At 47.7% G+C, this 14,838-nt stretch overlaps 1 protein-coding gene across 1 annotated transcript; it reads right to left on the reverse strand.

The window, feature by feature from the left end:
* Positions 1 to 8,939: 8,939 nt before the first annotated feature.
* Krt35 (keratin 35) lies at positions 8,940 to 13,479 on the reverse strand. Its single transcript, XM_004655405.2, has 7 exons — positions 13,024 to 13,479; positions 12,072 to 12,154; positions 11,724 to 11,880; positions 11,319 to 11,480; positions 10,496 to 10,621; positions 9,829 to 10,049; positions 8,940 to 9,087 (listed from the first exon to the last, which is right to left on the reverse strand). The coding sequence occupies exons 1-7, from the start codon at positions 13,477 to 13,479 to the stop codon at positions 8,940 to 8,942; spliced, it is 1,353 nt and encodes a 450-aa protein (XP_004655462.2).
* Between the last annotated feature and the right edge of the window lie 1,359 nt (positions 13,480 to 14,838).

Consider the following 14,838-nt stretch of genomic DNA (forward strand, 5'->3'; position numbering starts at 1 on the left):
TCCAAAGAATTAATGAAACAAAGAGTTGGTTCTTTGAAAGGATAAACAAGATTGATAAACCCTTAGCAAATCTGACCAAAAGAAAGAGAGAAGAGACACAAATTAATAAAATCAGAGATGAACAAGGTAACATCACAACAGATGCCAGAAAAATTCAAAAAATCATAGGGACATACTATAAAAGCATATACTCCACAAAGTATGAAAATCTGAAAGAAATGGATGATTTCCTTGATCTATATGACCTACCTAAATTAAATCAAAATGAGATTAATCACTTAAATAGACCTATAACAAACATGGAGATCCGAACAGTTATCAATAATCTCCCAACTAAAAAAAGTCCAGGCCCGGATGGATTCACTGCTGAATTTTACCAGACTTTTAAGGAAGAGCTAACACCATTGCTTCTTAAGCTTTTCCAGGAAATAGAAAAAGAAGGAATTCTACCAAACTCCTTCTATGAGGCCAGCATCACCCTGATACCAAAACCAGGCAAAGATAGAACAAAAAAAGAAAATTACAGACCAATCTCCCTCATGAACATAGATGCAAAAATTCTCAACAAAATATTGGCAAATAGAATACAAGAGTATATCAAAAAGATCATTCACCCTGACCAAGTAGGCTTTATTCCAGAGATGCAGGGATGGTTCAACATACGCAAATCTATAAATGTAATACATTACATAAACGGGTTGAAGGACAAAAATCACATGATCATCTCATTAGATGCAGAGAAAGCATTTGACAAAATCCAACATCCCTTCATGATAAAAGTCCTACAGAGGCTGTGAATAGAAGGAACATATCTCAATATAATAAAGGCTATTTATGACAAGCCTACAGCCAACATATTACTAAATGGAGAAAAACTGGAAGCTTTTCCACTAAAATCAGGAACAAGACAAGGGTGTCCACTGTCCCCACTTTTATTTAATATAGTTTTGGAAGTCTTAGCCATAGCAATAAGGCAAGAGACACACATAAAAGGGATACAAATTGGAAAGGAAGAGCTCAAGTTATCATTATTTGCAGATGACATGATTCTATACATAAAGGACCCTAAAGACACTACTAGCAAGCTGTTAGAGCTGATCAAAACCTACAGCAATGTAGCAGGATACAAAATAAATACCCAGAAATCTGTAGCCTTCATATATGCTAACAACAAACACACAGAGGATAAAATCAGAGAATCACTCCCATTCACAATTGCATCAAAAAAAATAAAGTACCTTGGAATAAACCTAACCAAGGAAGTAAAGAATCTCTACAATGAGAACTTTAAAACTCTCAAGCGAGAAATTGCAGAAGACACTAGAAAGTGGAGAAACATCCCTTGTTCCTGCATTGGAAGAATCAATATCGTGAAAATGGCAATCTTACCTAAAGCAATCTACACATTTAATGCAATCCCTATCAAAATTCCAAAGGCTTTCTTCATGGAAATAGAAAAAACAATCCAAAAATTCATTTGGAATCATAAAAAACCTCGAATATCTAAAATAATACTGAGCAACAAAAAAGAGGCTGGTGGTATCACCATACCTGATTTTAACCTATACTACAGAGCCATAGTAACAAAAACAGCGTGGTACTGGCACAAAAACAGACATGTAGATCAGTGGAACAGAATAGAGGACCCAGATGTAAGCCCAAGTAGCTATAGCCACCTGATATTCGATAAAAATGCCAAAAATACTCATTGGAGAAGAGACGGCCTCTTCAGCAAATGGTGTTGGGAAAACTGGATATATATCTGCAGAAGGATGAAAATAGATTCTTCTCTCTCACCATGCACAAGAATTAAGTCCAAATGGATTAAAGACCTTAACATCAGACCGGAAACTCTGAAACTGCTAGAGGAAAAAGTAGGGGAAACCCTTCAACATATTGGTCTTGGCAAAAACTTTCTGAATACAACCCCAATTGCTCAGGCAATAAAACCACAGATTAACCACTGGGACCTAATGAAATTACAAAGATTTTGCACCGCAAAGGACACAGTGAAAAAAGCAAAGAGGCAACCTACAGAATGGGAAAAAATCTTTGCCAGCTATATATCTGATAGAGGATTAATATCTAGGATATACAAAGAACTCAAAAAGTTAAATAATAAGGAATCAAACAAGCCAATCAAAAAATGGGCTATGGACCTAAATAGAGAGTTCTCAAAGGAAGAAATACGAATGGCATATAAGCATCTAAAAAAATGTTCTACGTCACTAGTCATCAGGGAAATGCAGATTAAAACTACATTGAGATTCCATCTCACTCCTGTCAGATTGGCCACCATCATGAAAACAAATGATCATAAATGTTGGCGGGGATGTGTAAAAAAAGGAACCCTTCTACACTGCTGGTGGGAATGCAATCTGGCCCAGCCATTGTGGAAAACAGTGTGGAGGTTCCTAAAACAGCTAGAGATTGATCTATCATATGACCCAGCTATAGCACTCCTAGGCATATATCCAAAGGACTCATCTCATTTCCTTAGAAGTACGTGCTCAACCATGTTTATTGCTGCTCAATTTATAATAGCTGGGAAATGGAACCAGCCTAGATGTCCCTCAACAGATGAGTGGATAATGAAGATGTGGCACATTTATACAATGGAGTTCTACTCAGCAGTAAAGAAAAATGAAGTTATGAAATTTGCAGAAAAATGGATGGACCTGGAAAGTATTATACTAAGTGAGGTAACCCAGGCCCAGAAAGCCAAGCGCCACATGTTCTCTCTCATATGTGGATCCTAGCTACAGATGATTGGGCTTCTGCGTGAGAATGAAAATACTTAGTAGCAGAGGCCAGTAAGTTAAAAAGGAGACATAAAGGGAAGAGAAAGGAAGGGAGGAGGATACTTAATAGGTTGATATTGTATATATGTAAGTATAATGATTGTGATGGGGAGGTAATATGATGGAGAATGGAATTTCAAAGCAGAAAGCATGGGGGGTGGGGAGGGAGGGAATTACCATGGGATTTTTTTAATAATCATGGAAAATGCTAATAAAAACATTAAAAAAAAAGAAATTCTCTGGGATGAGAAGGGAAGGGAAATATAGAAAGAAAGGAAGAGAAAAGAAATGAGAGAGGGAAGACAAGAAGAGATGAAAGGGAAGACAAGAAGAGAGAAGAGGGAAGGGGAAGGGAGGGGAGGGAGGAGGGAAGGGAAGGGAAGGGAAAGGAAGGGAAGGGAAGGGAAGGGAAGGGAAGGGAAGGGAAGGGAAGGGAAGGGAAGGGAAGGGAAGGGAAGGGAAGGGAAGGGAAGGGAAGGGAAGGGAAGGGAAGGGAAGGGAAGGGAAGGGAAGGAAAGGAAAGGAAAGGAAAGGAAAGGAAAGGAAAGGAAAGGAAAGGAAAGGAAAGGAAAGGAAAGGAAAGGAAAGGAAAGGAAAGGAAAGGAAAGGAAAGGAAAGGAAAGGAAAGGAAACAGGATGCTCTGTAGCACTGGGCTAAGCCAGGAAAGAGCGTCCTCACTTACAAGAGACTTGGTCTTCCCTTGAAGCAACATGCTGGACTCGTGGTTTTCAGTCCTGGCTGCAGAAACCACATGCTTACCCACTGCATGTTTAATACATGTATGTTCTATTGCCACTTTTCATTCGCTCTCTGTCCGAGTTCTTTCTCTCATCACCCTGGCAGAAGCAACACGAGGAAGGAAGGGCAGTGTGGGGGGATGCCCTCCGTGCTGGCACGGGAGGCGTGGTCACGTCTCATCCATCGTAATGGGATGACAAGAGAGAAATGAAGGCGGGGCTTCACTCTTTCTCTTTTCATTCAGTCTGGACCCCAGTCCAGGCAATGGTGAATGACACAGTAAATCTTCCCTCCTGAGTTACATCTCTCCAGAAACCCCCTCCTAGACACTCCTGGAGCATGCCTCCCAGTGGCTCTAAATCAAGGTGCTATCAAGATGAACCATTGCACCTTCTTCTCAACATAATGTGAAGCTGTAAGTATTTACCTTGCTTTTCCTCTGTGCCCAGAGATCTAGCAAAGGGGCAGGAAAGCGAAGGGCCACCCAGACCTTTCATTGTTGAGAAATCAAAACACACATACTGCCTTTTATATATATTTTTTTTAGTTTTATTTATTTATTTAAGAAAGAAGCAGGGGGTAGAGAATGGATGCACCAGGGCCTCCAGCCACTGCAAATGAACTCCAGACACATGTGCCCTCTTGTGCATCTGGCTTATGTGGGTCCTAAGGAGTCGAACCTGGATCCTTTGGCTTCACAGGCAAGTGCCTTAACCACTAAGCCATCTCTCCAGCCCCCATACTGCCTTTTTTTTTTTTTTTTTTTTTTTTTTTTTTTTTGGTTTTTCGAGGTAGGGTCTCACTCTGGTCCAGGCTGACCTGGAATTAACTCTGTAGTCTCAGGGTAGCCTTGAACTCACGGTGATCCTCCTACCTCTGCCTCCCGAGTGCTGGGATTAAAGGCGTGCACCACCACGCCCGGCTCCCATACTGCCTTTTAACTTGCCCTGTGGCCTTTGCTCCTCCAGGCCTCAGTTTCTTTGCAAAACTTGAAAGAGTAGGATGAAATGATATCTTAAGGGCAGAGTGTTTTCCTAGCATTGCAGAACCCAGAGTTCAATTCCTCCATAAGCCATAGTTCCAATAGCTTTGTCAGAAAAGACAGTTTAGAGTAGATGGCTGTGTCAGATGCAAGGAGGCATCATGGCAATGTCAGGTACTCAGGATGAAGCACTCTAGACACCTATCAAAATTATGTATTACTTATTTGCAAGCAGAGAGAGAGAAAAAAAATTGGTGCACCAGAACCACCTGACATTGCAACCAAACTCCAGACACATGCACCACCCAGTGCATCTAGGTTTACATGGTATAAGGTTTGGGGGTGACCAAGACAATGGAGGCCACTCTGAGGCAAAGATGGAAGCTTTTACTCAGGAAAAACATGAGCTGCCAGGACTCTCAAGAGCGCAGCACAGCCAACTTTGAGATTCCAGATTAGCAGGCTATCTAGAGTTCTTCAGTTGGGGGAAAGTGAGGAAGGGAAAAGAACTCCTTGTTTCTTTACACTAGCCATTTCACATAGCTACGGCATGAGACCAGAACAGTGAGCAGGTGACCTGAGGGATAAGGGGGCCGGAAACCTAGACCTGGGGCACTGTTAGGCAAGGAAGGGATGATGGCTGGGCGGTTCCTTGAGGAATGTGGACGACCCACTTCCTTGTGTCTCTGTCACCCTCCTGCTGTCTTGACCTAACACGTAGGTACCGGGGAATTGAACCCAGGAAGTCAGGCCTTGAAAGCCAGCAAACCTTAACCCCAGACCCACCTCTCCAGCACCACCCTTCAAAATTCTGATCAGCACTTACTGGAGGCACACAGGTACCAGGCACTGAGCTGGGTACTTGGCATTAATTTATCCATTTATTTCCCCCCACAAAAAAAAAAAAAACATGAAAGTCAAATATCACTGTGCTAAAGTGCTGCAGCAGAGTCCCGAGCTCAAGAGCCCGCAGGGACACACCGGGAGCGCGGGTTTTCAGGCGCCCTCACTCCCAACCTGCTGAATCTGAAGCTCTGAGAACGGACCCAGCCGTCTGCATGTAGCAAGCTCTCTGCCTGGTTCCAGAAGCCACTGAGATAAAAGACATATTTTATAGTTTGTGGTGTGTGTGTGTATTGAAATTGTGTCCCATAGGCTCACCCTTGGCCACCACAGGAAAACAGAGGATTTCCCTGTCCATCACTTACCCGCCTGTTCAGTTGTTTCTTGCAACAACGTCTCCTGCTGCTCCTGGAGTTCTCCTTTCCTAAGCCCCAGGGAGGCTCTGGTCCCTGCTCCCCACCAGGATTGGTGTCATGGGTGTGCGTGGCTGTGCTCAGCTGTTTACATAGGTTCTGGAAATTCAAAGTCATGCTTGCATAGAAAGTGCACTTAACTGCTAAGCCATCTCTCCGGCCCCAAGCACACCTATTTTAACAGTAGCTGCTAGAATTTCCCTTGCAGAAGAAAATAGTCTTTACTTGGAACACAACACACATTAAAAAAATCTTACAGGGCTGGAGAGATGGCTTAGAGGTTAAGGCATTTGCCTGCAAAGCCAAAGGACCCAGGTTCGATTCCCCAGGACCCAGATGCCCAAGGGGGCATATGCATCTGGAGTTCGTTTGCAGTGGCTGGAGGCCCTGACATGCCTGTTTGCGCTCTCTCTCTCTCTCTCTCTCAGTCTCTCTCTCTCTCTCTCTCTCTGTGACTGTCTGTCTCTGCCTCTTTTTCCTCTCAAATAAATAAATAAATATTTAAATATTTCTTTAAAGATTAAAAAAATCTTAGAGTAAAAGATGGGACTGTGATTTTCTTGGAAGGAAACCTCAGAAATGAAACCCCCAAGGACTGGCTAGATTGTTCAGTGGGTAAACACTTGTCACACAGTCATGAGGACACAAGTTCAGATACCCTGCACCATGGAAAATGCCAGATGGTGCACACAAAGAGGCTCTTTGGGGCTTGCTGACTATCTTGTATAGCCAAACCAGTGAGTTCTGGGTTCGCTGAGAAACTCAGTCTCAAAAGGTAAGGTGGAGACGCAATAAAGGGAGACACCCAGTGTCAAGCCTCCACACGTACATGTGCGCATGCACGCATGCACACGTACACACACACACACACACACACACACACACATACTGAAATCCCAGCAGAATAAAGACAGATACCTATCCCCTGAGCATGCAACTAGAAGACAAAGTCAATATTGACCAGTTTCCTAATGCACATTGTATACTCAGCAAAGTATCAGGGACTTGACAACCTAGAAGTGTGATGTTCTTTATCCTTCTCCAGAAGCAACTGAGTCTCAGCAAAAGACTGTGACTTGCCAGCACTCACACAGTTAGTGGCGGGGCTGGGATTTGAACCTAGGTCCCTCTGATTCCAGGTTCAGAACCCTCATCCCTTACATTCATATCATGATCTTCTTCCGCCACTGACGTTGAAAAGGAAAGAAGTAGTCAGTGGATGTCCATCCTGTCCCATCCCAAGGCCTCCGTCCCGCACAGATCAGCCTTGCCCCTGGTGCATGACACCCTGCCTGGCACAAACTGGTGCTTGGTAAGGGTCTGTTGAATGAGGTGAATGATCCTGAGACCAGCACTACAGCAGGTGCCTGAGCCTCGGCAGAATTAGCCATTGTATTCCAAGAAGTCAGAAGCCAAGAGTGCTACAGGCGCCCTGCCCTGAGCAAGGTTGCTGGCAGAGAGCAAAGGCCTCTGCCGCAGTCCTCCTCTACAAGGACCTGGAGATTCTCCAGCAGAATCCGGGTAAGCTGTTCTAAACCCCTAAAGGGGGGCAAGTCTCGGGTCTGCATTGATCCAACCCCTTTCACCAGTCTGCTCTTCACCTTGGCACTGTGACAGCCCTCTGTACATGACTTTGGTTCCTTAGTAAGAATTTTAAGAGCTCATATCCCTCTGGGAACAATCTGCCCTCTTGTCTAGATTAGAAAGTACTTCCTTCTGGGGCTGCAGAGATGGCTTAGTGGTTAAAGTGCTTGCCTACAAAGCCCAAGGGCCCAGGTTTGATTCCCCAGAACCCACGTGAGCCAAATGCACAAAGTAGCACATGTGTCTGGAGTTCGTTTGCAGTGGCTGGAGGCCCTGGTGCACCCATTCTCTCTCCCTTCCCTCACCCCTCTCAAATAAATAAATAAATATGGAATATTTAAAAAGAAAAAGAAAATACTGCCTTCACCCTTGTCCCTTTCCCACTTGGGATTGGGAGAACTTGGTGTTTGCTTGGTCTGTTTGGGAAGGGCATTCTGCACACAGATGAGAGCCTTCAGGTTGAAATGTTGGGTATCCCCATCTCTGTGTGCTTCATCATGTGTCTCATCAAGTCCCAAAAGCACACAAGCCCGTGCAGGAGCCTGACACAAGACCTTCTGAGTTACAGGTGGACGTCCCAAATTAGGCTCAATATGTCACCTATATGTAACGCAATGAAGGGTTTGAAAGGGGTTTCCTGAACTGGGAGGATTACTTGAAAGGGCTTCAAAGGAAGAGTTGATACAAATGTACCCCTAAAACTATCCTGAAGCAGCTCGGATGGCAGACACGAGGCTGAAGAAGTGACCCAAGCTGCGTCCCATTACACTAATCTCAGTGCTGCCTCTCCTATGCCAGAACCCTAACGGCGGCCACGTCTACTTAAAGGGAGAGGAGAGGCCTGATAACATCTGGCCCCATCCTGGGACCTTGAAGAAAAGTCTTTATCAGTGAAGCCCAGCAAGAAAGTCTCAAGCCGGGCATGGCGCATGCCTTTAATCCCAGCACTTGGGAGGCAGAGGTATGAGGATCACCATGAGTTCAAGGCCACCCTGAGATTAATTACATAGTGAATTCCATGTCAGCCTGGACTAGAGTGAGACCCTGCCTCAAAAATGCAAAGAAAAGCAAAAAAAAAAAAAAAAAAAAAAAAAAACAGCAAGAAAGTCTCTGTAAATAAACCAATCAGGGGTATAGGGACCCTGTCATCCCAAGGTCACCCTTAGTCAAACAACCCCTATTCATTAGCCCAACAGTCAACCCCTGAACCCATCAGAGACACGAACCAATGTAGGAACAAGGTGAGCCAGAGCAAATGGCTTTATTGTCATATCCATAGAACTACTACATTATATATCAGAACCCACTGGAACACACACAGAAAGATAGCGTGACCCAAAGGGCAGGCCCAGAACAGAAAGAACCCATTGAAATGATGTGGAGTCGAGGCCTACGGGGCAGTCAGCTTTAATGATAGGCTCTGAGAAACTTAAAGACATATTCGCATGGAGCCCTTTTGGGCCCTGAACCTAGACTCTGCCTGGGCAGAGAAGGTTGAGCTATAAGAGTTAGGATTGCCTAGAGAGCCGCCACAAGCCCTGGGGACAGTGGCCTTGACCTTCTTGGACCTGTCACTCTCAGAACCGGCCTCCTGGGCAGGGCACACAAACAGGGCGGGGACTGCAGGTTAGAGGGGTTGGGCCAGGACTGCAGGAGGCTGCTGGGAGGCACAGGAGGCGAGGCTTGGAGGAAGACTGATCTGGGGCACATGGGTTGCAGGGAAGCCTAGGAGATAGAAAAGAGTCAGGTTACTACCATTTTTCCAGATGTTATTTTCTTTTTTTTTAAAAAAAAAAATATTTTATTTAGCCAGGCATGGTGGCGCACACCTTTAATCCCAGCACTTGGGAGGCAGAAGTAGGAGGATCACCAAGAGTTCGAGACCACCCTGAGACTACATAGTTAATTCCAGGTCAGCCTGGACCAGAGTGAGACCCTACCTTGAAAAACCAAAAAAAAAAAAAAAAAAAAAGAATTTATTTATTTATTTTCATGCAGAGAGAAGTGAAACACGGGGGGCGGGGGCAGGGAGGGAGAGAATGGGTGTACCAGGGCCTCCAGCCATTGCAAGCGAGCTCCAAATGCATGCATCACTTTGTACATCTGGCTTTATGTGGGTCCTGGTGTATTCCCTGGAGCATTAGGCTTTGCAGACAAGTGCCTTAACCACTGAGCCATCTGTCCAGCCCATGGGTGTTATTTTCAAAAACCCGGAGACAGTTCCAGGATACACACATGGAAGAACCCTAATCCTGCTCCCTTGTCTTACCAAAGGGGAAACGGAAACCCAGAGAGGAAACAACACCAGCCTGCCGGAGTAATGCAATGACTTTGTGCTGAGCCCAGAGCTAAAAACTCCAAGAATCCTGAACCAGGATGCTAAGCTCTTTGTGGGCACCACGTGGGTTTCCCTCAGAACTTCACAGATGGTGTTCAGAAGATGACAGAGCCTGCAACGATACTCACTTGCCGTCCTCGCTCTCCAGCAGACCCCTGTACGTGTTGATCTCACACTCCAGCCGGGCCCGCACGTCCAGCAGCACCTGGTACTCCTGGTTCTGCCGCTCCAGGTCAGCCCGGATCTCCGAGAGCTGGGACTCCACGTTGGTGATCAGGCACTGCATTTGAGACAGCTGGGAGCTGTAGCGGGCCTCTGTCTCAGCCAGGGTGGAGTCCAGAGCGTCTCTCTGAGAGGACAAGAGTTGTGGAGAGAGGAAGAAGTTTAGAGATCAGACAAGGACTAAGGAAGACCCACCTGGGTCACAGCGGGGCTCCAGGACACAAAAATAAAAGCTCAAAGCTTCACAAAGCTAGGACAAGCCACTGTCAGACAGATTAGACATCCAGCCCCGGTAGACCCCCTGGATCCAGAGAATATCTCCCTATCAATGGCTCAGTGGCTGAGATTTGCACACAAAGTGGATCTTCCTACACAGATACCAGCTACTGCCAGGACATGTCAGCTGCTACAGGCCCCTTGTCTTCCAACCACCAGAGCAACTCCTCTGCACAGAGAAGCGCTCGTGCTTAAGAACTTGCACCCCGGCAGCCAGCTGTACAGGCAGAATCAGTCTAGGGGCCGTGTGCTTCCACGCTTCCTCCAGTGGCAGCTCCACCCCACCTCAGGACTCACCATGCTCTGCTGGGCCTGCAGCTCGATCTCCAGGCCGTTGACGGTGCGTCTCAGCTCGATAATGTTCGCCTGGTAGTTCTGCAGCTGCTCTGAGCTGGACACCACCTGCTGGTTCAGCTCCTCAGTCTGCAGCATACACACACATGCACACAGGATCTGGTCATGAACCCTGGAGACTCAGCTTAGAGGTTCTACAGAGGTCACTTAGAAGGTAAATCAGGACTGGGGAGATGGCTTAGCGGTTAAGGCATTTGCCTGCGAAGCCGAAGGACCCCGGTTCAATTCCCCTGTGCCCACGTAAGCCAGATGCATAAGGGGGCGCATGTGTCTGGAATTCATTAGCAATGACTAGAGGCCTTGGCATACCCATTCTCTCTATCTGCCTCTTCCTCTCTCTTTGTCTCTCTTTCAAATAAATAATAAAATATTTTTTTAAAAAAAGAAGATAAGTCAAGGACCTCTTAGACCAACCCAGTTGGTATGTTTTTGAGTGTGGGGTGGAGAGTGTTGCATAAAGAATAGCAACCTGGTCACGGAGACATGGTGGGGTCAAAACAGAGGGCAGTCAGGCTTGGTGGCACATGCCTTTAACCCCAGCATTCAGGAGGCAGAGGTAGGAGGATTGCCATGAGTTTGAGGCCACCCCGAAACTACCTAGTGAATTCTAGATCAGCCTGGGCTACAGCAAGACCCTACCTCGAAAAACCAAAAGAAAACAGAGGGGCAACTCTCAAACTCTGGTTTCTGGTTCAGATCCCCAGGGCCCCTTCCGTGTGACCTCACGTGTGCCTCTCTGCCGCACTGACTGCGTCCTAATACCTACCTGGGCGTCATACCAGTCCTCTGCATCCCGGCGGTTGTTCTCCACCAGGGTCTCGTACTGGCATCTCATCTCCTCCAGGACCCGGTTCAGGTCCACTGGAGGAGCGGCGTCCACCTCGACGCTGAGCCGGTCGCCAAGCTGGCAGCGCAGCGAGTTCACTTCCTGTCCCACAGGCCAGGGTCAGCACCAACGTTGCCTCGCCCATGCTCACCTCTTCCCAAGCTCACCCCTTCCTCCTGTTCGCTTTCTCCTCCACACTCACATGTTCTTCCTGTACTCACTTCCGCCCACCTACTCACCTCTTCCCTTACGCCCATCTCTTACCCATGCTCGTCTCCTCGCCAGTGCCCACCTCCTCGGCCGTCTTCGTCTCCTCCCTCATGCTCATCCATTGCCCCTGCTCACCTCCTCGTGGTTCTTCTTGAGACACAGCAGCTCCTCCTTCAGGGACTCCACCTGCGCCTCCAGGTCAGACTTGCACAGCGTCAGCTCGTCCAGGATCCTGCGCAGGCCGTTGATGTCGGCCTCCACCAGCTGCCGCAGGGACAGCTCCGTCTCATATCTGCAGGCATAGGAGAAAGCCCCGATGGCTGCATTTCCTTATGTATCTACAGCAGGTCCAGCCCCAGACTGGCCTGGCGCCGTGAGTCCTGCCCTTGTGCCTGGCTGACTGAGTGCCTTGAAACCCTGAGTCCAGCCATCACCCGTATCCACTTCTACCAGCCCCAGCCAGTGACAAGTGGGATCACTCACTTGGTCCTGAAGTCGTCGGCAGCCAGCTTGGCATTGTCAATCTCCACCACCAGCCTGGCATTCTCAGACTTGCTGCACAAGGTCTGGGAACATCAAGAAAGCAATTTCAAAGCCAGGGCGTGGTGGCGCACACCTTTAATCCCAGCACTCGGGAGGCAGAGGTAGGAGGATCGCCGTGAGTTCAAGGCCACCCTGAGACTATGTGGTGAATTTCAGGTCAGCCTAGGCTAGAGTGAGAAAAAGAAAGAATAATAAAAAGGAGAAGAAGAAGGTAATTGCATAAGAGAAAGAAACTTCTACTGGTGGGAGCTCCCCGGGCCTCCAGTTTCCCATCCTGGAGGCCCAACAGCTTCAGGCTTCACGAGGCATATAGGGGCTCTAGAGGTCAGGTCGTGGAGCCTCAAGGTCTCTCCCAGTGTGGTGTGCCTGTTACCTGGTAGCCTGGAGCTGGAGAGAAGAGTGCGGACATGCTGCAGGGAAAACCCAGCCAGCATGACCAAACAAGGTCTCTTCCTGCTTTCCTAAGACTGTCAGACCTGTTGGGGGCCTAACAGGTCACTGCCAGCAGCTATACGGTAGTTCTGTGGTCACAAATGCTCCTTCTCAGGATCCAGCTGTGACCTTTGGAGGTATAAATTGGATGAGAAGTAAACTTCCGTGATTACTTATGGGGAAACTAATATGTGCTAAATATGCCAAGTCTGATCCATTCATGCTAAAACATTGAGGACATTCAAGCAGCCAAGCTCCGAGTCTGCTAATTGCCACTGAAGTCAGTGTTTTCATCTGCATAATGGGCTAATGGTGTCTCCTTCATAAGATTGCTGGGAGGAATAAAAGACGTCGCGTCTGTGAACATGTTTTGTGCCCTGCGAAGAGCCCTGTGGGAACGAGCTGCCATCACGCGCGTTCTGGCTTTCGGTTCAGAGCCGAAGCCAGCCCGAGTTCTCACCTTCTTGTGGAGTTCCTCCATGGTCCGGAAGTAAGACTGGAAGTCGGGGCACATGTAGGGCACCTGCTGTTCACACCACTCGCGGATGCGCTGCTCCAGCTCGGCGTTCTCCCTCTCCAGCTGCCGGACCTTCTCCAGGTAGCTGGCCAGGCGGTCATTCAGGACCTGCATGGTCTCCTTCTCGCTGCCAGTGAAGATGCCCTCTCCAAACCAGCCCCCGCCCATGCCATAGCTGGTGGCAAATCCTCCGGCAGGGAGGCAACTGGCAGCTCGGTAGCTGCCTCTGCCCAGCCCAGCCGAGGACACGGAGAAACTCCGGCTTCCACGGGAGAGACTGGGCAGCTTGCAAGAGCCGCTGGAGTACATGGCGGACACGCGTGTGGAGCCCCCTCCAGCCCCGCCTGGGCTCTTGAGGGACCCAGAGGAGAAGTTGGCCTTCAGGCATTTGGAAGCCATGGCCACAGCAGCCCAAACCGCACGTGGTAGAACTCAGAGGAGCAGACACCCCAACGCAGAGAAACAGCTTCCCCCCCAAGACTTTATACCTCTGTTCCAGTGGGCGTTGGCTGGTCCTTACAAAGTGTTTTCTTCTCATTAAAGTTAATTCCACTTTCTATCAGAACCTCTCATTAACCTGTTACTTAGCTTCCCCATGAACATTTTCTGGCCTCGTAAAACAGAAGCCCCGTTGGACTAGCGACTGTGTGGAGACTCATCCCCACCACCCCACATCCCTGGGAAGAGCAGGTGTCCGTCAGTTCTTCAAAGGGGCCCGTCATCAGGGCGCAGCCTCCTTGTTAAGCGGGCGTGGGAGACCAGCCACCTTCTCGCCTCCTCCTCTCACACGCAAGCCCAGAGGGAGGAGGGAGCCTGAAGGTGGCAGGGAGGCAGGGGTCGTGTGGCTCTAAGCAGACATCGGGCTCTTGAATGGTTCCAGAAGATATTGCCGTGGAGACCAACTCTCACTGTCCCCAGGACTGTTGCAGTGTTGGTAGTTTAAAAAACTTTTTGTTGCCAACCTTCATACTATGTAATGTAGTATAAGATACCATGATCCTTATCCCCTCCCACAATTCTCCCCTTTCTCCTTCTGAATCTCTTTCTCTCTCTTTTTTCCGTTGGTTTTCCTTTCTTATTTAAGTTAAATTTTATTTATTTATCTGAGAGAGAGAAAGAGGCAGAGGGAGAGAGAGAATGGGAGCACCAGGGCATCCAGCTGCTGCAAATGAACTCCAGATGCATGCATCTGGGTTATGTGGGTCCTAGGGAATCAAACCTGAGTCTTTTGGCTTCGTAGGCAAGCACCTTAACCATTAAGCCATCTCTCCAGGCCCTGAATCTCTTATTCTTTTCAACTAATTTCTCCTCCATTTTAATATTTCTTATTTTTCATTTATTTATCTGAGAGATAGAGAGAAGGAGAAAGAGGCAGATAAATAATGGGCACGTCAGGGCCTCTAGCCACTGTAAACAAACTCCAGACACATGTGCCCCTTGTGCATCTGGCTTATGTGGGTCTTGAAGAATCGAACCTGGGTCCTTTGGCTTCGCAGGCAAACACCTTAACCGCTAAGCCATCCCCCCAGCCCTCTCTGCTATTTTGATGTCATCATTTTTTCCCTACTATGCAGGTCTTGTGTAGGTAGCGTCAGCCACCGACTGTGAGTCATGAAGATCTTGAGTACTTTGTATCTGGAAGACTGTATTGCAAACGGCAGCCCTCCCCTTCTTTGGGTCTCACATTCTTTCTAATACCTCTTCCACTACGATCCCTGCGCCTTGGAGGGTGTCCCAGAAATATCTCAGTGCTGAGCG

This window comes from Jaculus jaculus, chromosome 9 (genome assembly GCF_020740685.1).
Source record: "Jaculus jaculus isolate mJacJac1 chromosome 9, mJacJac1.mat.Y.cur, whole genome shotgun sequence".
Lineage (NCBI taxonomy): Eukaryota > Metazoa > Chordata > Mammalia > Rodentia > Dipodidae > Jaculus > Jaculus jaculus.

Bases quoted from the DNA above. Each gene is read 5' to 3' on its own strand.
- Krt35 (XM_004655405.2), bottom strand. From the start codon at position 13,479: ATGGCTTCCAAATGCCTGAAGGCCAACTTCTCCTCTGGGTCCCTCAAG. The intron at 12,155-13,023 runs GTGAGAACTCGG...TGATGTTCCCAG, and splicing joins TGGAGGAACTCCACAAGAAG to ACCTTGTGCAGCAAGTCTGA. The intron at 10,050-10,495 runs GTGAGTCCTGAG...TTGTCCTCTCAG, and splicing joins TGCAGGCCCAGCAGAGCATG to AGAGACGCTCTGGACTCCAC.